The 23,525-nt window shown below is 44.2% G+C and overlaps 1 protein-coding gene across 3 annotated transcripts in view; it reads right to left on the bottom strand.

Moving 5' to 3' along the window:
* Tmtc4 (transmembrane O-mannosyltransferase targeting cadherins 4) overlaps positions 1-23,484 on the bottom strand; it is a 55,551-nt gene extending 32,067 nt beyond the window's left edge. Inside the window, exons 1-4 of one of the 3 annotated variants that reach the window (XM_048800661.1) lie at positions 18,641-23,484; positions 15,493-15,608; positions 14,028-14,244; positions 8,593-8,680 (exon numbers count right to left, since the gene is read on the bottom strand). In XM_048800661.1, the coding sequence (XP_048656618.1) occupies positions 8,593-8,680; positions 14,028-14,244; positions 15,493-15,608; positions 18,641-18,874 (655 nt within the window). In that variant the 5' untranslated portion in view covers positions 18,875-23,484. Of the gene's footprint in view, positions 1-8,592; positions 8,681-14,027; positions 14,245-15,492; positions 15,611-18,640 lie in introns of those variants that run through there. The other 2 variants (XM_015484115.2, XM_048800662.1) reach the window with 2 other exon arrangements.
* Positions 23,485-23,525: the final 41 nt, after the last annotated feature.

Raw genomic sequence — 23,525 nt, 5'->3', positions numbered from 1 at the left:
ATCAATTAATTCCTTTCAGGAAATTATTTTGGGAAAATGAACCAGAGATTTGAGCATGGAGTCCAGGACTCAGCTGGTAAAAATCCAAAGTGATCACAGCTCACGATGTCCCATGCCAGAGCACAAAAGCCCAGGACTTCTGCCACACTGCAGAGACAGAGATGGCCTCGTCCACTGCAGCTCAATGAATGCTGTCCTCCTCCCAAAATAATGCTTTTCCTGAATCTGTCTGAAACCACTGAAGCATTGTCTCATATGAGTAGTTCATATGGAAACAGAACCTTGAAGGACAGATGATCCCATTAGTTATCATGGGTTCTCTTCTACAGGTCAACGGGGTAAAGACACTGCCCCCAACCCTCCAGGTCTAGCAGGAGGTGAGGTCTGAGATCCAGCCTCGCCTACCATCTTCTTCAAGTGGACAGAGCACCAGATTTAGCTGTTCACTGGACACCAATGCACCTGCTCACCCCCACCAACTATCACCTGGATCAGACTTGACAACCTTCTCACTCCCCAATCTGTGTTCGTACTTTTCACCTAAATAGAATATGATTTCTCAGTGCACTGCTCCTGGTTCTTAATTTCAAAAGCAAGTTCCTAGATCATTTTGCCTCTTTTCCTAGAATAACTGAATCACCTTGTATTTTATTCGACTGTGACATGGATTAATTTTTCCCCATGGGTCAGAGGCCTCTGATAGGAAACAAACTCCCAGTTCCCCCATTGGAAACGCTCAAGGGACTCTCTTAAGGAGACCCTGTTAACATGCAAATTACTTCACAGGTGTGAAAATGATGGGGCTCCTTTCCCACTCATGCAGAATTTAAAATGGCTTTCTCCTCGGATGGCTATCTCAGACTTAATTGAATTCAGAAAAATAGCATACAGAAAACACAGCCTTTGGATTTATCAACAATCTTCTCCCTAATCTCACCCGGTAATTTCACCACCTCTCTCAAGTCCTAAGCCCTCATTCCACATCTACTTGCAAATCCTCAATGGCAATTTTCCTGGAAGAATCCTACCCTTTAATCTTCCCTTAGGTCTCCAGAGTCCTGTAAAATGCACCCAGAGTGAAAGCATATGAGAGGAAGGTCCTGTGCCTTTGCTAAGAACCTTATTCAGTGATCATTAAATATTCAGGATCACTCCTCACAACAGTGGCAATTTCAGATCAAAGGCAAAATTTCAACAGTTAACGTAGTGGCAGGTTTGCACCCAGAGGCCCACATTCCAGATCTGTCACTATCCAGGAGAGGAGTCACCATGTAGCCAAAAATCTACCGAAATTTATCTAGTCCCAATACGTATGAGACATGTCGTAAGTGGAACATACACACCCAATTTTGAAGACTTTGTATGAAACACATAATGCAGAATATTTTGGGTTTTTTTTAATATACATTACATTGAAATTGTATTTTTGATACATTGAACTAAACAAAATATATTATTAAAAATTAATCTTGCCTGTTTCTTTTTATAATGTAACTATTAGAAAATTTAAAATTACATATAAGGCTCTCAACATTTCTTTTTTTGTGGGGGTAGGGTACTAGAGATTGAACTCAGGGGCACTGGACCACTGAGCCGCATCCTCAGCCCAACTTTGTATTTTTTTAAATTTAGAGACAGGGTCTCACTGAGTTGCTTAATGTCTCACATTACTGAGGCTGGCTTTTGAACTTGCGAACCTCCTGCCTCGGCCTCCTGAGCTGCTGGGATTACAGGAGTGCGCCACATTTCTATTACACAGAAGTGTCTCTAGACCATGTGATCAAAGTCTCAGCTCGTAGTTAAAATGATCTGGAATTGCTGTTTGTATTCCAACTCTACCTTCAAAACTTGAAAAATAGGGCGTGAGTTTATCAGGAGCCACAAGACTAAACATGCACATACACTTTGGAGTTTTCCAGAATCCAAACTGGAAATCTCAATTTCATTAATATCTTAAAACCACATAAGTCAAACAGGTCATCTTTCCAAATGTGTAATATGATGTGCATGATAAACCAAGGTCTGTTGACATAGCATTGACAAAATATCTCCAGTGCTGGCATGAGAAAAAAAGAGGCTTTATAAAATCAAAACTTGGGGTTCTGAGTGTTGGGACAGCCACACTTTGTGGAGTTCTGGCAATACACTGCCCTAGGATAGTTTTACCCATGTAATCCCTCACATCAATTTTGAGTCTTAGTTTGCTAAAATGAGCAATGCTAATAACTGTCAATATATAATGTCATCTAGATGAATTTGGTTTGTGTCTCTGTGGCTACATTCCTACTGAGTAACTAACACATTCTTTTATCCCAAGTTTGAGCATTTCAATAAGATAACTGAGACAGGTAACAGTGGGCCACCTTGCATACAGAGGGCACTCAGTAAAAATCTGTTGAATCAATGAATAGTTTCCTCTATTTCCATGTCTTTCAGAAGTCTTTTATATCACTATATTTCTTATTTGATTATGATATAATTTAATACCAAAAAGTTAATAATTTTCTCAGTGTGAACAAATATAGCCAGAAATCAAGTCTTTTCACCTTTAGATACAGTCTTTAAACCCCTTCACATTGGAAGAATCACCATCCTTTAAGAGACTCTTGAAAACATTTTTTAATTTAAAATATTATGTAAGAATATAAGAAACAGAACACTGACTAATTTTAAATTCAGAAGTAACTGTTTTTTAAACAAAAAACACAGTTAAAAATGAACTGTGAGAGTCAGATGTCACCTCCGGTGCGGTTTTATTTATGAATATTTTTGTTCAGAAAATTCACAAGACGGGGATTCCAACCTGTGCACAGCTCCTAAGCACTTCAGGGTGACACCTTTACCCAGAGTTCTGTCTCATTTTCTTCTAGAGGGCTCCAGTGAGCCAGGGGAGGATGGTTCTTACTCCCTGCTGTCCCTCATCTCTTGCAAGACCAGCACTGGCAAACACCAACCGTTCGTGATCCAGTGGTAAGATTCGCCTCATCAATTTTTTTCTTGTTTCAATATGTATCTCTATTATCTAAGATAATTCAACCCCGTAGGTAAGTGGAGGCAAAGGCTGACAGAGTAAAGAGAACTCGGGATGGGGGCGGGGGAGGTTCAACAGCAGAAAGACACTTGTCAGTGTTGACACCCACAAGTGCCAACAGATGTGGCGATTTAATGAAGCATGTGCCTCGGATCTGGCACTGCTTCCAGCGGGGAGCCTCCTTGCAGCAAGAGCACCACTCTGTCCACGCTAGCCCTCCTCAACACTCTCTGCCTGGCATCTCTGCCGAGTGGAACTGGCACATCCTGGTGTGTGTGGGAACCGCGCCACGCAGACAGGTGGCCATGATTCTGTAGCTGCCAGAGCGACACAATGAGCATCAGATTCACGTTCCAAAAGTTGGAACCAACCAAGCCCGCTTCCACACGCAGCCTCAAAGTCAGACTTGCTGTCCTTGAATGGGGGTGGGGGATCAAGCAATGCAGGAAAGAAAGAAACGTGCAGGCGGAGAAGACATGCCCGACAGCGTCCCAGGCAGCTTTCAGTGGGCAGAGGCCTGACTCTAAGAGCAGGGGTCCCGTGTGACATGAGTTAGGCTATGGCCCGACTTTTTAAGCTGCATGGTTCTAAGTCAAAGGGAAACAGATTTCTTAAATCAGAATGAAAGTACAAAGGAATGATAATCTGAGAGAGCTACCCTGTCTTGGTGTCTGAAATAAGATAAGGAGAGCAAAATAATAAAGAAGGTTCAAGAAGTTAAGAACAACTGAGGTTTGGGATTCTGTCTCTGGATTATGAATAACAGTCTAGGATTTAAAACGGTTGTTTAGATGGGTAGCAAACCCATTTCTCTCTAGAGGAGACTCTCTCTCCCACTTCAAGTGAGACTTAGTAAATTACTCTTCTTAGTCCTAACTCCCACGAGATGAGTATTTTAAGGTACTGGTTTAAAACCACAATTGTTTTCACCATTCTAGCGAGCTTCTAGGACAGACATGAACTATTTCCAACCTGAACTACTATTTTTAAAAACAAAGAAATATTGACAAAGACATCTCATCATAAGAACAATACCTTCTGTTTGAAACATTCAGAAATAAAAACCAGCGTACCAATGACTTCATCTGACCTAATGATTTTTTTTTTTTGAATAAAGAAAAAATATGTGGCCTTTACAAGGACATTCCCCTTTTTAAAATAAGATTTTGTTGTCGGGTGCGGTGGCACATGCCTATAGAGGCTCGGGAGGCTGAGTTAGGAGGATTTTGAGTTCAAAGATAGCCTCAGCAACTCAGCAAAGCCCTAAGCAACTTAGTGAGACCCTATCTCAAAAAATAAAATATGAAAAAGGGCTGGGGATGTGGGCTCAGTGGTTAAGCACACCTAGGTTCAATCCTCTGAATCCTCCCCTCCCCCAAATTTTTTTGTTGCAAAAGATCTTGCTTGAAGACATTTTACCTAAATAATAAAAGAAAAACAACAAATAAACAAACAAGAAAAGGGGCAGAGCACTGGAAATGTTATATGAGTGGGATTTTTCATTTTCTGAAAATACCAGGATTCCAGAGGCAAGCCCAGAGTTGTTTGCTCATAAACTCAGGTAGTTAAAAACTGTCCAGAGCTTTACAATACAGACTCCGCATCTATAAAGGAAGCTAATGAGATTACTAGAAAAGAGATGCAGCCTCTGAAAGAGCTTTTTAACTAGCTAAAACATTGATTTTGGAGCATGTAATTTTTTTTTTCTCTTATAAAATAATATTAGATCTGTTCCTCTGGAAAAACCTTTCTTGGATTTCAAGTTTATGTGTAACTAATGCTGGACCCTCCCCCACTTCTTTAAACTTTAGGTCCAGACCCTAAAAGTATAAAGACCAGATCTTTAAAGGGGTCACTTTAAACATTAAATTGGAAGATTAAACAGTATTATTATTGGCATCCCAATAAACAGCGGACTTAAGGTCTCCACAGAAAAGCTCTGATTCCCTGCCGAGCACTCAGAAACCCAGACAGCTGGAACAAAAACCACACCTGTGATGATATGAACACACGTCATGAACACGCTTACCACTTGGGTTTTGTACATGGGCACTGACTAGCCAGAGGGAAATAAAAATGTGATTATTCTTTAAGATATCTCAAATTCCAAATGAAAACAGATACCTGAATGCCCATTAGTGTGAAGAGTTCTGTTGCATTGGGGGAAATTTAATAAAGAGGATATCAAAGAAATTAGTGGTACAAAGGCCACAGCCTTCCATTTAGCAAAGGCCATGAGAGAGTGATACTAAGTGCCGGCAAAGAAAGCTTTGTTTTAATCAAAATATACTGACTGGGGGCTGGGTGTAGCTCAGTGGCAGAGCACCTGGACCTGGCACCAGAGCATGTACTAGGACCTGGGTTTGATCCCCAGCAAAACACCCACACACTGGACTGCAAGCCCCTTACGGGTATGGACTCTGTCTTTCTAGTTTTTGAATCCCCAGCACTGAACACAGGGCAGGCCCTTGAAGTTTCATTAATTACTGGTGATGGAATGAATGCCCTAAATGGGTAAGCCTCTGTGCTGTTTTAGGACAGAATCAGAGACCGTGAGTACTTTTCATGAATGCTGAGCCAGAATGGCTTCTGCACGCTGGGCTCTTCCCACTTCCCCTCTGTGAAGGTGTCTCAGTTTGTGGGCATCATACTCCTCTTAAGAGACTCCTGTGCACCATGTGTGAAGTCGAACATTAATTAGCATGACATTTAAGGATGAGTCCAAAGAGTTGGTATCTATCAACAAAGAAGAGCGTTCTACTCTCAGCAGGTTTAGAAGGGGTACAGAAAACCAGAACAAGGTTTTGCTGGAAACCCCAGAGAGAAGGCAAGGCCCCAGACTTCATCAGCTGATTTTGTGGGTGAGTAGACAAAGGGGGTGGCACTGGGAGTTTTAAGAAGAGGTGACAGCGCAGCTGGTGGAGTGAGGGGCTGTTCTGGTGCCACATGGCCCGAGAAGCAAGGTGGGCGGGGGGGGGTAGCTGGACATCTAGTCACAAGGTCTTGAAGTGACACGGGTGGGCTCAGGCCCAGCATACTGCCAGGGGCACTCAGAGAATCACTTAGGCATGGGACACAAGGGAGTCCCCTCAAGGCAGCTAACTGCAGTGCCTCTACGGCCTGTAGGCCTTAGGCCTTAGGTTAGGGTTAGGGTTAGGATCCAGGCTACTCTGGGTCTCCAGACCTTTGGCACAGTTTGGAGCAGAGTTCCGTCATTCTGTCAATGGCGTGTGAGGGGAAACTAGAGGAAATGGAAAATAGCAATGAAAACCAATTTATAACGATGGAGACTGCAGCTCAAGACATGGGTATCTGAAACCACCCACTTTAAACCTTAAAGAGACACCGTGATGATCTAGAAGGGAAAGCCGGACCGTGCAAGTGGACACAGTTGGGAGGCAGACCAATAACAATTAACACTCAGGGTCAAGGCCCTGAGGTCTGAATGGGTGTGCAGAGCCAACTACTTTAGCTTCATAACTTCCAAAGGCTAATTAGGTAAGCTGTCCATGACTGCTAGGATCAGAGACCAGGGTGGTCCACAAGCTCCACTGTGATCCACTCTTTTCTTTTCCTAAAGAGGGTTCAAGTTAATAGGAAAGCAGACTCCAAGAAGATGGGGCAGCTTGCAGACCACAGACAGGCTTCTGAGAAGGCTCCCATATCCATTGATCCATATTCTGACTGCTCCATGTAGCTTCTACCAAATTAACATCTAATCCTAAAAGCCACATCTACCACCATGATTGATTTGCAAACATAAAATATTTCCAGGTTAACTTTGTTGAAAACATTATGAACTTAACCTTAAAGGCCTGGTCATTTCTTTCCAATGCTAACATAAACATATTATAAATGCTAGCAGAATTTACTGGACCAAAGGGAAAGGTCAAATGGTTACTTATGGTTAAAATATTTATGTTAGTACTGAAATATACTTAACTAATTTCCCACAAATCAAAGTATTAATTAACTGAAAAACCATCATTTAAGCAACTTCACCTTTGGTACTAAGTTTCCAAAGGTTTTTAATAAAAAATAAATTTATCTTTGGTATAGATATATAATTTTATAATTCCATAAATGAATTAAAAACATACACATAAATATTAATGCACAAATTTATGAATTAGATTACAGAAATCGTAAAGAAATCAGGAAAAGAATATGAAATGTCTTTAGTTTTTCACTATGCTGAAAAAATTCCACTAAAAGTGGGCTAATAAATGTACTGGTTCACTTGACAGAATTTTTAGTTTCATGATAGTTTTTCCATTATTTCACAAGAGCAAGATCTTTAAAAGTAGTGAAGGACTGTAGTGTATCATCCCCCACGTGAAACCTATAGTAGGACATTTGGTGCTTCTTCAAAAGATACATTAGATGTATCTGAAATCTATTAAGAATAGAGTGCAGGGCTGGGGATGTGGCTCAAGCAATAGCGTGCTCGTCTGGCATGCGTGTGGCCTGGGTTCGATCCTCAGCACCACATACAAAGATGTTGTATCCGCCAATAACTAAAAAATAAATATTAAAAAATTCTCTCTTTAAAAAAAAAAAAAAGAATAGAGTGCAGTTACTTTAAGGTAGAATGTGTTAAATAAAATGTATTAAATGATACTTCATGAGACTTTTAAGAATCGTCTTTGAGAAAAACCACAAGTCTCTATCCCGGGTATCTGTAAGTTCCTATTTAATTCACAGCTTTAGAACCTTAAGTAACATTTGCAATGGACACATCAGAGAGAGGTAAATGGAACCCTCTTCTCACTCCCAAATCATAATCTTTAAAAAAAATATTTTTAGTTGCAGATGAATACAATACTTATTTTGTTCACTTATTTATATGTGGTCCTGAGGATTGAACCCAGTGCCTCACACATGCTAGGCAAGTGCTCGACCACTGGGCAACAACCCCAGCCCCCCAAGTCATAATCTTAGAGAAAAGACACCAGCATTGTCATCAGCTTCACTGTGAGGCTGAGGGAGATGTGACCTCCCAGATCAGTGGTGAGCTTTATGGTCATGGTGGGGGACCCCACCCCGAGGAAGAGACACATGTCCCTGTCTGCAAGTTAACTTTCAATCTCAGGAAAAGTTACCTCCACTACTTTCTGCACCTGACACTGTTTTATTCACTTGTCCCTGAACTCTCAGGTGAGTCACTAGAAGAAGTGACCATTCTATCTTGGTATGTACAACAATAATGACAAAGGTGTGAAGTGTGATAGGTGTAACCACGCTGAGTGAGCACTGGCACCTTCTGGGGGTACAGGGGGGGATAAAGCAGGAGCTCTAGTAGCTCTGCTGATGCTTCTGCTGGTGGCTTCGCCAGTGGGAAACTCCCCTGTGAACCCCGAGAATCTGCTTTGCTCATCTAGAATTCCACATTCTGAAAAGGCGGTGGAGAAAGCAGATACCCAAAGAGCGTTTCCACCTCCAGAGCCATGTTCCCTCCAAGCAAAAGGTAAACAAGCAATTCCCCATCTGTTAAAACACTGCTCAACAGCACAAAAAACACAAAGAAGTTGCAAAATTAAGAAGGCAAACATAATGCTTACTTTCTCTAAATGCTTTACAGTAGCCAAGGAAAGATAACAAAAAGAACAGGGTGCACAGGAGGTCAGCGCGGCCGACAACGCCAGCAACCTTAAAAGAAGGGGAGAAAAGATGCACGTCAAAAACAATGAAATATTCCTAAACTCTGGAAACACAAAACGTTCCTTAGTCATAGAAAACCAGAAATTCCCTCGGCTCCTCCACCCCCCACAATACCCCGTGAAGCTCTGCCACAAGGCTCTGGGGCCCTCTGACTCTGCTTCTCTTCTTCCCTTTATGTCTAGGACTTGATTTAACTGCTCCCGAGAGAAGACAGGCTGTTCTGAAGGCACTGACATCTGTGCTGCAGGCTGGACACACACAGTAAGAGCTGGTATTTAACATGCCACCCCAAGGGCCGTAGCTACTTAGGCTTCTAACGTGCCCAAAGTGGATTTTCCACTGGAAGACATCAGCAACTCAGAGGGCTTGGGATTTAAAAAATAAATTTGATCAGAGACATGAAAGATATAAAGGTGGCAAATATGTATTAAAAGCCTCCAGGCAGATAGAAAAAGAGAGCAACGATCCTTCCGAGCTGCCTCTGCCACCTTTCCCTCTCCTCCAACCAAACTTGATTACGTGGTTACCCTGGAAGCAGAACCCTTCAAAAGTGAGTAACAAGATGAAAACACAATGAAACGTCTTGCATTTCTCTCCCCTGTTTTCCACGTGGTGACTCTACCCTTCCCCTTTTCCCCCTCAGTGATAACGAAGCAATATAAAAATTTGTGTTGCTTTCTTTCGGGCTGATCAACAGTTGCTCTCCAAATGTTTCATGGTATTGAAAGCCACAGAATTCCACTCATGGGTACTGGCCTGATTTATGTGGGGTCCTTTCCTAACTAGCACCCGAATGTGGCATGTAACAAAGCTTCTGCTGTGAGGAAGAACTGCTTCCATGTCTATGAGATGTGCAATAGAGGACCATTCTTACAAATTAAGATAAAGGAATATAAAATGACAGAAAATTACTCTATACATCATTCCCAAGAGCTTGTATGATCACGAGCCAAGAAAGAATACCTTTTTGAAGCAGTTTCCCCTACACTGCTTCATATGAAATGCTGAGGTCTCTCTTCCACTCTAATTGTGATCTCTGGGAGATCACAGCCCACAGTGTCATGCAAGGGCTAAGGACTGAATGAGTGGATAAATCCAACCCATGAATACCACGCACATGAAAGAACCTACCAAGAGGAAGCAAGGTGCAAGACAAGGTTCCATAGATTTGTAAGACGCGTGGCAGTATGCTGGGGGCTGCATAATAGAATCACCCTGCAGATGCAATGCATGATAACGAGAGTTCTAGAACACTCAGGGCAGTAAACGCACTCAATCAGGGACACACTGCAACAATCAGGGAGGCAGCTACACAGAAGGGAGCCTGGCATGAGGCAGGTGCTGCTAGAACTGGGAGTAAGGAGCAGAGAGAGAAAAGACATAGGATAGAGAGCAGGATTTGTGACAGGAGGAGCTTCCTAGTGCTGTGGCCATCTATAATGCTGAGGACAGACAGGGACCCCAAACTCTCAGAGGAGAGAAAACCACTACAGCCACAGAACAATGGGTGGGAGGAGGACAGGCTGCTCCTTGAGTAAAGGGGATGAAGTGGTTTAGCCAAATGAGAGGGGTGGGGCAATCGGGGCCAGGATGTGGAGACGCCTTGTTACGTGGGCAGCTAACCGAAGTGCAAAAACTGCCCAGAGGCCAACTTTCAACACCATAAACTGATTTTTAAAGAAATGTTCTTGTTCGTTGTTGAAGACTGTCCCAAGTCTTTGCAGTATATATATATATTACACTGTCTGACATAAAGAAAAACAAATGTTTTGAAGTATGGTGTTTTAAAGTAAAAAGAGCATTTAGTACTTACGATGAACTTTTGGCATAGAAATCAAAGAGAGATTTCACAGGAAAAAAAAAAAAAAAAGCCAAGAGGCTATCCTGGGAGTCCCTGTATCCAATGGCTGTCTGAACAATGAGCATCAGAAAGAGGAGGTTTCGTCTTTCTTTTCAGATATCTGCATAATATGTATTTTCAGGCAAGTTCTCTACAAAGGCTATCTTCTTTCTTCTGAATCATCTGATATGCACCTATCAGGGTTTTCCACAGGAATCACTGCAACACCCTTATTCCATAAAGGACATGAGTGAAACAGTTTGCCCAGGGGCCATGAAAAGAAATTTGAAAGGGAGCAGGGGGACGTTTTCCCCACCAAACTCCCCCTTTTTCCCCTTAAATCCAAGTCTGGGAGGGAAAAAATCTTAAGGAGGCCTCAGTTTTCTCTTTCTTATGCCAAAATTCGGACAACTTATAATCTGCCCCAATATCTTGAGGAAAAAGAAATGTAAAACCCACCCAGTGGTGCTGGTGTCCTCAGGGAGCTCTTGGGGACCTCTGTTCTGACCAGCAACAGGGACTGATGAGCCCCCAAAGACCAGAGCCTATTCAAGGCCCCTTAGGTCTCCCCACCACTAGGGACTGGTTGTCAGAGTCTTCATGCATCTACAAACAACTCAGTGATTTGGGGAGGCTTATTTGAATGGGGGTGGGGATAGGAAGAAGAAGAGGAGAAGAGAAGAGAGATACACAGAGACATTCCTATCAGCGGAGGAGAAAATGACACTGATTGCAATGACTTCCCTACCAATTACAGCCGGGAGAGGGTAAAACTAGGGGACCAACTCATCCCAGTTAGCCTGGGGTCAGAACACAGTCTCAGGGACAATGGATGGTGGGTCACCCTAGGAGACTAGAAAATGTAGGTATTTATTTGCAGTGGACAAAAACATTTTTGGTGTTAATACTGAGGGGATAAAGATAAAAAACACATCAATGTTAATATAAAGAAATTTATGCTGCTAAAACCTGGGGATATATCACCACTGCTGTCCCTTAACAAATATAAACAGAGGCCCATGAAGCACCCAAATTCCACCGTCCTCCCCGCATAGGGGCCAACATGCAGTGTGAGCGTGCCATGCCCAGCCTGCACCAGAGCACCGGCTGCTTCCTTAGGGCTGGCAGGACACCTGTGAGGCACCCCCTGCCATCTGGAAATGAAAAGCTCGGGGTGTCCTGCTCTTTGCACATTTGTAAAGCTGGAATTTAAAATGCAGAGTAGCAGATAACAGGGGAATGAAGATAAAACTGACTCTTATTTGTCCAAATAATGAAAGGTAAATATAGAAAACATGCATCTTAGGATATTAATTTTTAATTCTCTTAGTGCTATGGATGGAACCCAGGGATCTGCACGTTGGGCAAGCACTGAACCACTGAACTGTATCCTCCAACCCAATACTAGTTCCTAAACAGTTTGAATAGCTGTCATGGAATGGAGGAGGGAAAATGAAAGATTTTCCAAACATTCTCTCCTCTCCTCATGGCTAGATTTCCCTCAGTTTCTTTTAAGATATGGAACATGGCCTTTTGAGGTTAACATGTTCCCAGATTGCATTTATCTAGAGTGAGCATCTGTGTGTGTGCAATCACATCCAGTCACACCTGTTGACCCTTGAAATTTTTTTAAATAAATCAATTTCTCAATATTTAAAATAAGAATTTTAGAAATTTTCTTTGGCTAATAATTCAAATATCATTTTGCTTTTAAGATCAGGCTAATTTAGGCAAGAAGCAGACAATGTTAATGAGAACTTTCCCAAAGATTGCTTTGTTTATGATTGACGCATATACTCTATCTATCTGGGTTCTAGCAAGCATTTAGAGATTAAGGAACTCAGATTGAAACCAATTCTAAATCAGGCACAGTTATGTATTGATAAAGAGCTTAGAGCTAAACTCTTGCAACATCAAACCCTAGCCTCCGAAGGACTTAAATCTTCAAAACTTGATGAAGTAAAAACAAAGTAAAATTTAAAAAGATGAGAAGGTTGTAATAGCAACTTCATGAAACATTTGATACCAAAGAATAGACAGTTTAATAAAAGTCAGTGCCAAAAAACAGGAATTGTGCTCAATGTTTTGGAACTGACTCCGAGATGCTCAATAGGACAGCTGGTTAAATGCAGGTATCTAAATCCCTCTATTAAATGCAGACATCTATTGTAAGAGAAGTAATAAAGCATATGCAGTATTTTATACCAGGTACTTTAGGCTCACAGAATGAATGACTAGAATCAAATCTTTCGCCTCAGCAAATATGCTGACTTACATTTTCTAAGGGTTTGGGGCGGAGGATGTTCCTGACAACCTTGCAAATGTTAAATCCCCACACAGTGTGCTCCAAATATCTTCAGCAGCAGCCCAACGGCATACGGCCATGGGCCACAGGAAAGCAGGGTGGGCTCCTGTGTGGGGCTGTCCCATGCCTGGCCCAAGTCTGCTGGGGGAAGAGGATGAATAGGGAGAGAGGAAGGTGGGAAGATTTCATAAGTGGTCCCTCCCATATCAGCAACGCCTCAGGGTGGGCCTCGGAAGCCTGGATTTAAGTCCTATCCTACAGTCACCTGCGATTGGCCCTGAATAAGTTCTTTACTTGTCTCCCTCGGCCACCTCATCTACAAAGTAGGAGCTGTTGCACTAGGCCATCTGGATGTCATGGCATTTTTATGACAATCACAGTAAGGTTAAGAAAGCTTTTTGCTGGGTGCGGTGGCGCACACCTGTGATCCCAGCAGCTCAGGAGGTCGAGTCAGGAGGATCATGAGTTAAAAACCAGCCTCAGCAAAAAGCAAGGTGCTAAGCAACTCAGTAAGACCCTGTCTCTAAATAAAGTACAAAATAGGGCTAGGAGGCTGGGGCTCAGTGGTGAAGCCCTTGCCTAGCACGCATGAGGCACTGGGTTTGATCCTCAGCACCACATTAAAAAATAAAATAAAATAAAGGTATTATGTCCACCCACAACTAAAAAATAAATATTTAAAAAAAAAATTGGGCTAGGAATGTGACTCAGTGGTCAAGTGCTCTGAGTGAAATCCCCGCCACCAAAAAAAAAAAAAAAAAGCAAGCTTTTGTAAACCATAAAGCTGCCAGCTGCTGTAGGAAAACTGCCCCAGACCTTTTGCTGAAGAATGGTTCTTAGCTACTGGCCAGGTAACGTTCCAGGTTCACACCTGCATGGCTGGTGTAGTCACATGAGCTCATCAGAAAGTACCAGCAGGAACCACACCATACCTTCAGGACCTTCAGGATTAAAGTCGTGCCTGGCATGGTGCCCACATGTGTTCCCAGGGAGAAGTCTTAACTTAGAAACAATCGTTTCAAGTGTCTGGAAGGGTGTTTATGGAGTGTGCTCCTGTCCCTAGAGGATACCCTAGTGTGTATTCTCTATATCCCTGGAAGCAAGAGGAGTCTGTTTTAGCCCACGAGGCAGCACACAGAGCCTCAGCATTCCTTACACACGTGCGGATGTCACAGGAAGGAGATACTTACGCACTCAGTGTGCACTGGATGGACGGCAAAGAGCAGCGCAGCCAGCAGGGACGCTCTGGGGGCCAGGTGCACCCTCCGGCCTTTACTGGTATACTGCAGGCCACCAAATAATACAGAGAAGACGTCCACCATGAGGACGGAGATGCCACCGTGCAGCAGGATGTTGACCACATGGAAGCCCACGGGGTGGAAGCCGCCTGACAAATAGTAGTTCATCCTGCAGCAAACACGGATGCTCACCTTAGAGTGCAGCAGCCGTCGGAAGGAGAAGCACGCAGGAGAAAACGTTCAAAGGAGGCGAGCGAGACTCTGCCTCATCAGTAAAAATAGCACCAGGCTAATAACACGCCAAGCTAAAAGCTGAAGAAACAGCGTGGACATAATTAACCACGGGGGAAAATGGAGAAATGGATGTGTCCAAGGGGAGTGGGACTGAAGACACCTGGCGAGGAAAATCAAAGGGCAAGCTAGACAGATTTTTTTAAGTGCAAAAAAGGGGTGACTGAATTCCCCGTTGACGTACTAGTCCACACATCTCTCAGCGCTGCCCTGCAGGGACCTGGGTTTCAAATGGTCATGGAACTTGCTCATCCACAAAATCAGCTCCTCACAGTACGCCAACCAGCCTTCCTCAAAGACATACCTTGGTGTCAGGAATTCCCACTTTTGAGGGCTTCCAATTGCTGTGGTTCCACTACTCCTAGGCTTCTCTGAGAAATCTCTACAAAGGCATTAAATGCACCTGAGAAACAGGAGGAACGAGAACCTTCGAGGGGTGACCATTTAACACAACGGTCTTCCAATGAACAGGCAGAGGGAAGTTGTTTCTAAGTTTCATTTTCTTTTTGCATACTGACTTGGTCACCGTAGGAAGGTTTATATCTTAATGGATTTTTTTTTTGCTATTATTATTTTCTTATCTTTAGTTGTAGATGGACACAACACCTTTATTTTACTTACTTATTTTTATGTGGTGCTGAGGATCAAATCCAGTACCCCACACATGCCAGGCAAGCGCTCTACCACTGAGCCCCAGTCCCATGTTTTTTGCTATTATTGTGAAAAAAGTCACAATTTCATTCGATGCCTGTGTTGCTCTGACATATTATCATACCGATCTCTTGGTGCTGAACAACCATCAATGGGTACAATGTTTGAGAACCAAGAAAACTATGGGAGGCTTCACCAAACTGTGCCTCGTGTTCCTTGCACAGGGACCTGGCTTTTCTTCGTTCAGTCGAGTCTGTGCCGTTGAAGCGAGAGCTCTGGAGGGAAGCTCACCCAGGCACGTTCTCTCAGACGACTGAGTTGGAATCAGTACGTGCTTCTGAGACTATGTGAGTAGCCTCTACCTCCCTAGGAACCATTGCCTGGACTCCCCAACGCTGGGAACCTGGGACAAAGCTATATGCAGTATCAAGTGCGAGGCCTGGTGACCAGCCCACCCCACGCTGTCACAGCTCACCTGAAAGTCAGCACGGTGAGAGGCCGGTAGGACTTGTGGCTGGTGTTGCTGCTCAGTCTGCTGCCCCAGAAGTCATGATGCCACAGGTCTCCCAGGGGTGTGTCTGCTTGGAGGTCCTGCAGGGACACACCAGGGGGCATCGTGGTCAAGGGAGTCACCATTTCTCCCCTATCATACGGAAGCCCTCCCCAAGCCCTCTCCTTCAAAGGCCCTCTGAGCTCCCAACTCTGCCCACTACTGTCCATCTCTCTGGCTTGTCCCGGGCCAAGCCCTGCCCTCTCCCACCCAGGGTACTGTCAGGCCTCCAAGGCGGCCACTGTGCCCTCTGACGTGCTCTCTAAGTTGAGCATTTCAAAATGCACCTCAGCTTGCCCCATCCTTGTTGGCTCAAAGTCCGGCCATAGCCTCCCACACTCCTGCCCTCCTCTGCAGGCCTATCGGGGTTACTCTCAGCTCCTGTGCCAAAGGATGGGCCACACAGGGCTCCCCTGGATGGTCGCCCTCAACTCTCTACAGCTTAACTCCTCTGAGGTCCATATCTCAGCCACCAAGCCTTCCTAAGTGGATCCCACAACCTTCCGAGTCTGGGCCCATTTCCCACCTGTCCCCACAGGGCCTGGCATACTGGTGACTTATAACACTATTTGTTTATACCACTAGGCTTGAGTTCAGGACCTGGGGCACATCTGCATTTAATGGGAATATACAGAAGGTGGTTAATATATGCTGTATAAATGGACCACTTAGCTAAATAAGATCACTATATCATTCCATTAAATAAGGATTTTATTTTCTATTTTTCCCAAAATTTCCATTTTTGATCACGAAATATTAAAAAAAACAAACTTTTTAAATACTGCACTACCTTAATTTGATACCATACTAAATATGCTTAAAATGCGTCTTTTTAACATTCAAAATATGAAACTAAATGGTGTGAAGGGCAAATAAGACTGTGGAGTAAATAGCAAATCTGATTGATTTTCTCTTTAAAGCAAAATTCAATAGGAATGTTCTGGGGGCTTAGTACATCCTAATTTCCAGTCCTCGAGTTCCTAATTTCCAGCCGTACCCAGAGTTCAGTACTTGTTACTTTAGTGCTTACCCCCATAAAGGGAATAGCTGGAGAGGAGGGACAGGTGTGGAGTGGGTCACCTGACACCCACGGGAAGGATGGCTTTCACTTCCACTGGGGTCAGCTTCATGGCCTTAAGCACACCAGCCACCCCATCCCAAGGGCTGGGTAGATGTTTTGTGAAGATCGTGGAACCCACCTGCTTTCCCAGTGGACTCAGTGATAGAACTGGAAGGCTAAACTCCTATACTGTCACCAAAGTGCGTGTTCAGTAGTGAAGGGGCTGGGCGGAGGATCTCGCCCTCCCTTTGAACAGGAAATGAACACCTCTGAAGCTCTGGATATTCGATCAGGCGTAGCCGCCATGCAGCAGGGTGCACAGCAGAAAGAAAGGTCAATTTTTCCTTATAATGATTTATGGAAACAATGGATTGTATCTGAAATTCATCATAACTCCACTGTCTCAAAGAAGATCATTGGCTCAAGGAACAAAACAGTAACTCAAGACTGCAGGGAAGCTTCTGGAAAAGTCTTCAACACCATTGGACCCACCCACAAACTGTTTCCCATCACTCAGGCACAGTCCCACGGAGGGCAGGCGTCCCTTCCATCCAACAGGAATGAGAAAGGAGGCCGGCAAGTTAACACAGGAGCGCAGGACAATACCGTGCTCAGCAGAGCCTCCCCTCACAAGAGGAAAGAGGGTCACATCCAGGGCATCTCACCACAGAGCTCACTGGAATTGTCAGACACTGGTTCTGAATTAACTCTTCTCATACCCAAGAGTCAAACTCATCAAAATGAAAAAATGGAATTTCAAAGATCAAGTTGAATCCTTGTTAGAAAAGCAATTCTGTGGTTAGAAAGCCATTAATCTGATACAGAGCTACTCACTTCTTTCATATGTGGTTTAAAATAAAAAAAAAAAGAATCAAAATTAAACCATCTGCAGTAGCTGCTGGGTGAACTTAAAAAAAAAAAACATAGGCAAAGAACTTGAATTAAAAGCAAACATCAACAAGGCGCCAGTTAAGTGCCATCAAAATGGAGAGAATTAATTACAGTACTATGCTACAATAAAATGCCTGTGAGTCAGTCATGTGTTTCCCCCACAGACATGCTTGGTCCTCAACATATTCCATATGAAAATGGCTTTTCCTCATCTGGCGAATCTGTTACCTTCACCTGTTGACAGCATTAACTGCGTGCTGCAGAGTTCCTACACCTGCACGTCCTACAGGTGGGCTGGTGGGTTCCTTCATGTCTGGCCGCAGGTCAAGCAACACACTCCCTGTGGAGCAGCAGACTGCCTGCCACACAGCCCCGACCTCGTGCCATTTCCGGGGTCTTTCTCCTCTGGGACTTCCTTGCCTCTGAGTTTCTTACTCTGATTTGAACATTTCTTTCTGTCTTTGAACATTTTCCTGACCTTCCCACACACCAATTTGTTCTTCCCTTGCTCTGATTAGCTTGGGAAAAAGAATTCCATTTTTTCCTGCACTGACACAGCATTCCACGTGAGCAAGACTGCCTGGGATTCTGCAAGGTCAGCCAACAGGAGCCTCCATAAAGGGACGAGCAGGAAGTGCCACCCCTGGGCAGCACGCTGCCTGTGCCCCACAGCTGTCCGCAAGCTGTCCTCACACTTTCGACGGAGGACGGGCCATGCGGGGAACTCGCTGCCTGATGTTGACCATGCCCCTTCTGGCCAAAGATCAGACCAACCCATCAGTGCAGCAGAATTTTCTTTCTTAAGTTATAGAAAATTTTCACAAAACCCGAAGTACTCTTGAGGCAACACCCTGGCCATAGAAGAAGGGCCTCTCTCATTCACGTATGGACTGGAGCCTCACGAGGTTAGCAGGGGTTGCAGACCTTACCACTAGGAATCAAAGAGGCACTCAATTAAGGAGATGATGTAAATAAATAAATAAAATGAGAAACCCACAGCACAACAGGGCCCAGGTGAACATTTAACCCAAGTTTAATAAAGAGTTCAATTCCAACTTTGATCATTCCTTAGATATAGGCAGGTGCTTACCATGTTTCCCAGAAAAGAATCAAGCTACAAACCTTATTGTTAACAATAGCTTCTGAGTCGTCAAAGACAAAATCTCCATCATAGCTCCGTGCAAAACATAGGAGGGAAACAAGTCCCACTACTAACTTAGCCCAGAAAGGGGGAAGGACCGAAGATGGGATGATGTGATCCAAATCGGTGTCCAGCTCGGCCATTTTGAAAACTGCAGGCTGCCAGCCTCCTGATTCAGCATCATGCTGGTTAGAAATCTGCAAGGAAAACGACATCACATAGAGACTCACCAACGCACTGACAGGAATGGGTCTGCAGTGGACATAGTTTACCTTGAGCACCTAAGAGTGAGACAGTCATATATGCTGTAATTTTACAGGATGTGGTTCTCTAACTATAGTGGGCAGGAATCTTGGGTGGGACAAAGCCAGATTCCTGAGCCCTATCATGACCTATGGAATCAGAAGCCCTTTGATTTCTGATGCTGGATGTGTTGCCCTTTAAGAAACACTGATTTAATGGAGACCTGTATTTTCTGACACCACCAGGCAAATCATTTTTTAAGAGTCCCTGAGCTGGTTTACAAAGCTTAAAAAGAAAGAGTTCACATTAGCTTTCTCCAATCAAGAAAAATCAGTAACCTTTGATCATTGGGTCTTGGCACATTTTGTATATGCGTGGAGGGTTGTGAGGCTTAGGGTAAACAAAACATGACCCAACTCTGAAAAAGCCTACTATCTATTTGTGGAACTTAGATAATATGCCAGTTAGATGAAAATCTGAGAGGGAAATCACAAGGCAGGGCACACGACTGATTGATTGGCTGATTGCTGTTAGTGGTTCACAGAGAGGGGAACTACTGCTTTCTTTTTTTTTTTTCCCTAGAAAGGAATGAGCTGTGTTCCAAAGAAGGGAGACAGTTCTACATGAGAATATGACCTTCAATACTGCTAAGAGTCAAGATAAAAAGACAGACTTCTCTTGAACTTTCCTTTCAAACGGCAAATGTTTGTGCCCCAGTCTTGCCATTAATAACGTGTGGCCTTGTGTATGTCCCTGACTTCTGAGTCTATTTCCTGTGGTACTCTGAAAAACGTAAGAACTTTCTAGCAGTAAGAGTTGCCTTGGAAAGGACCCAAACAAATGTTAAACTACCCGCAAATCACATTGATCGGTCCCCGTGCCCCATATACCCCCAGCAGGTGCTTTCTTTAGATTTGCCAGGATCATGTCTGGGTCAGACTGCTTGTTTCCAATCTTGCATGATTCTGGGCAAGTTACTGAACTTCTCTGGGTCTGTTTCCTTACCTGTAAAATGGGGATGACCTCATACAGTTGTCATGAGGGTTTTAACAAGTGCTCAGTGGAGGCTGGGCATGGTTATTATACTTTGTGAGGGTGAAAGCCCAGGGCAGATCAATTTTCTCTGGAAAGCCCCCTTTAGTTGGCTTACTGGTCCCAAGGCTCCTGTCCCTGCATAGACTGGCCCTGTTCCCTTCACAGAGATGGAAAAGAATCCCAGTTCCATCTGGGCAAGCAGCTTGGATGTAATCTGTTTGCAGATCTCCAAGTGAATACTCTAGATTACTGAATCAACAAGAAGTCAACCCAACTGGAATCCGAGGTTGCAGGCATCTTTTCTACTGTCTTCTATGTAGTGAAGGTGGAGGCCGATCAATAGGGCAGAGGACACGCGGTTCTATGGCAGCACTGGCCTTCTCCAGGGGTTAGAGGAGGTTCTAGACAAAAGATCACATCTTGCTCACTACTTGTCCCCTGAGTCCTGTCACCTGATGGAAGGCATACTCGCAGGGAGTACTGGGGGAATACTACAGGTACAATCTGCTGCCTTTTATTCTTGTTCAATGAAAGGATAAACAATTGCTCAAATCCAAATTACAGTTCTAAATACAATTCAAGTCACCATACAGGCTCTAGTCACTGTTTACATTCAGCAAAAAATTATTTCTGGGGTGTGTGTGTGTGTGTATGTGTGTGTGTGTAACAAACAATATGGAGAAAGGGGAGGAGAGAGATTGAATCCTTAGAAAAATACCATGATGTGAAGGTAAAATAAATAAATAAAAATAAATATGGTCTTTGATTTATAAAACCTACTGTGTAGGCCAAATGTTGTGGTACACACCTATATTCCCAGCTACTCAGGAGTCTGAGGCAGGATGAGCACAAGTTGGAGTCCAGTCTGGGCAGCTTATCAAGACTTTGTCTCAATATAACACACACAAAAAAGCTGAGGATGTAGCTCAGTGGTAGAGCACTGTTGGGATCAAGCCCCGGCTCCCCACCAAAAAAAAAAAAAAAAAAAAAAAAACTTAGTGTGGAAGAAAACAATTTATACCAATTTGAAGTGTACAATAGTTGAGAGCTGATAAAAGGTCACACAACTGGTTCTGATGTTATCCACTTTAGCCACAAATATCTGAATATCATTTCACAAAAGTTTGATGAGGTTTAAATGGCCTTAAAGGAAGGCTATGATGGAGGAGAAACTCTGTGCCCCTAGGTTAGCCACCAGGCCTCACTGTTGACCTCCAACTGTGCAGAACAGACTCATGATTTTGGTACTCGAGCAACAGCCTGAATATATGTAGGGCAGACTGAGGGCTCTGACATATGAAGTGCTCTGGGGGGCACACCCTTGGGATTCCACAGGATGGCTGAGTCATTTCAGAATGACCTCCTCTTCTTCTCTTGCAGGGACACCATGAAGAGTCTGTGCCTCTCCTTCCTCTACCCCCTCGGTGGTACTCTCAGCGCTGGCTGGCTCTGGCCTCTTCATAGAAATATCCCTTCGTTTTTCTCTTAGTTTCCAAGGTCCCCACTTCTTTGCTTCCAATGAAAATAGTCAACAATGCCCAATAAACGGAATTTCCTGCTCTCTTGTATAATGGAAATGTTCAGAAAATGCCTTTCATTAACAAATGCAAAACAAACAAACAAACAAACAAACAAAAGGCTACAATATGTTAAAAACCCATGTGAAGTTCTCAAGAGTCCAGTCCAGTCCAGTGGTTGAGAGGAAAGACCCTGGAGACAGACAGATTTGGACTTACTGGCTATGTGACCTTGAGCTACTTAGTCTTCCTAAGGATCAGTCTCCTTAGCACAGTAGAGAACCACTACTTTATTCAGAGTTTGTGGTAAAGATTAAATGAGATAATGTAAGCAAGGAGCTAGTTCCTATTACGACTATTATTTTGGAGAGATTAGTTCGCAGTGCCCAATCCTTGACCACTGTCTTGGGAGCACCCACTTTGCCATCAATTGTAACTCCAACCAGGGCCAGCAGCAGCCCACCAGGCAACCAGGTGTAATTGAGAAGGGGGCACCCCTTTTGGGGGTAGATCCAAGTCACATGGACTCCCTGGACAAGAGTCTTTGTGTCCTGCCCAACTACACAGAGATCCTGATCCCAACTCCCCTTCCTCCAAAAGGAAATGACCTTTGTTCCACAATGAGGCTTGACACTCAGGTAAAAGGAGCTGTGCCCCCCGAGGAGGCAGACATGGGGACCAGCTTCTGCCACCCTATTATAAACTCATGTCATGAAACAGGAAGGGGCAGTGTTTTCCCTTGATGGCCCTGTGCTGCACTGCCCTCTTCTTCAGGTGATCTCCTACCTGAATGCCCTGGCTCCTCAGCCACAGCTGGAAGGACCAGATAGGTGCTTCTGTGTGGCCTCAGTCCAGTTGTAGCAGTCACAAAGCCAGTACTACCTGAGTCCAGTGTCTATTTTAACTGGCTCGACAGTAGTTGAATGTAAAATAAATCAGATCTGTTTATCCTTAATTTCTCAAACTTCTAAAATCAAGCTTCTATCTTTGAGATTAAAAAATTTATTAATCAATCATCAGTGAAAAGGTCAAAAAGATGTCAAACAGGGATTACCAAAAAACAAATGTAGCTGAGCTGCGAACCACAGGGACCCAGGGACAGCTGACACAGCACACTGGGCTGCAGTAAACAGGATGGAGAGACCAAACCTAAATGATTGACTCTGGAAAATCAGCAGCAGTCACCCGCTGCAGAATATTCTTCTACATGCATGGTCTCCGCGTGGCCTTTCTACCTCATGGGCATCAATTCACCCACATAGCCAGCTGCCCTCTGCCAGGCTGAGTTGTGACAGTGTCTGAGGAAATTGGACTAAAGAATAGGATGGTTTCTGCACCTAGTTGCTTGGCAGTAGCCTGGAGACTGGACCTGTCCCCCTGCAACCCAGGTGCCTCAAGGTAAGGAGGCCAGCCTTCCCCATTGCCCTCCACCACGCAATGCCCAACCAAATTCTATTGAAAGTATGTCCTGTTGTGACAGTCCTCCTGTTTCTTAATTCAGTGATGCACGAGAGTCACGGCTACTTATAGCAAGACTGTCTGTGTGGTTACACATTCACAGTCACTGTCCCAGAAAGTTTCCAGCTTGCTACCTTGTAGCCATTTTCTCATCTAAGTGGGCCAGCGTCACTGCCCCACCTCCACCTAGGACGCGCCAGTTTGGTATGTAGGGATGTAGGGAGAAGAGACAGGGACAGGATCCAGTCACCCCTTACTATAACTGTTCCTCAAGGAATTCTCCCCATCCATCTGCTCCTGGTAAAAAGCAAAGTATGGATGACTCACAATGGTAGATCGTTCCTCTAACTCCTCCTTTCTTTTGTGTAGGTTAAAAAAAGAAAGAAAACACACACAACCCACAGTCACAACATCAACAAGACCAGACGCCCCGTGGAGTTCGCAGGAGGTGAGGCAGTGGCTGCACCACCTGCTCGGCTTCCCCAACTCCCAGCCCACGCCGGGAAGTGGCAGCTCGGTGGCTCCAGGCGCCCCGGCCGGTGGCACCCGCTTCCCTGCCTATTGGCTCCGCAGCCGCGCGCAGAGTAGCTGGCACTCCGGGCGCGGCGGGGGA

Source organism: Marmota marmota, unplaced genomic scaffold (assembly GCF_001458135.2).
Source record: "Marmota marmota marmota unplaced genomic scaffold, marMar, whole genome shotgun sequence".
Lineage (NCBI taxonomy): Eukaryota > Metazoa > Chordata > Mammalia > Rodentia > Sciuridae > Marmota > Marmota marmota.
Note: the sequence above shows the minus strand (reverse complement) of the source record. Positions and strands in the feature narration are given on the sequence as shown.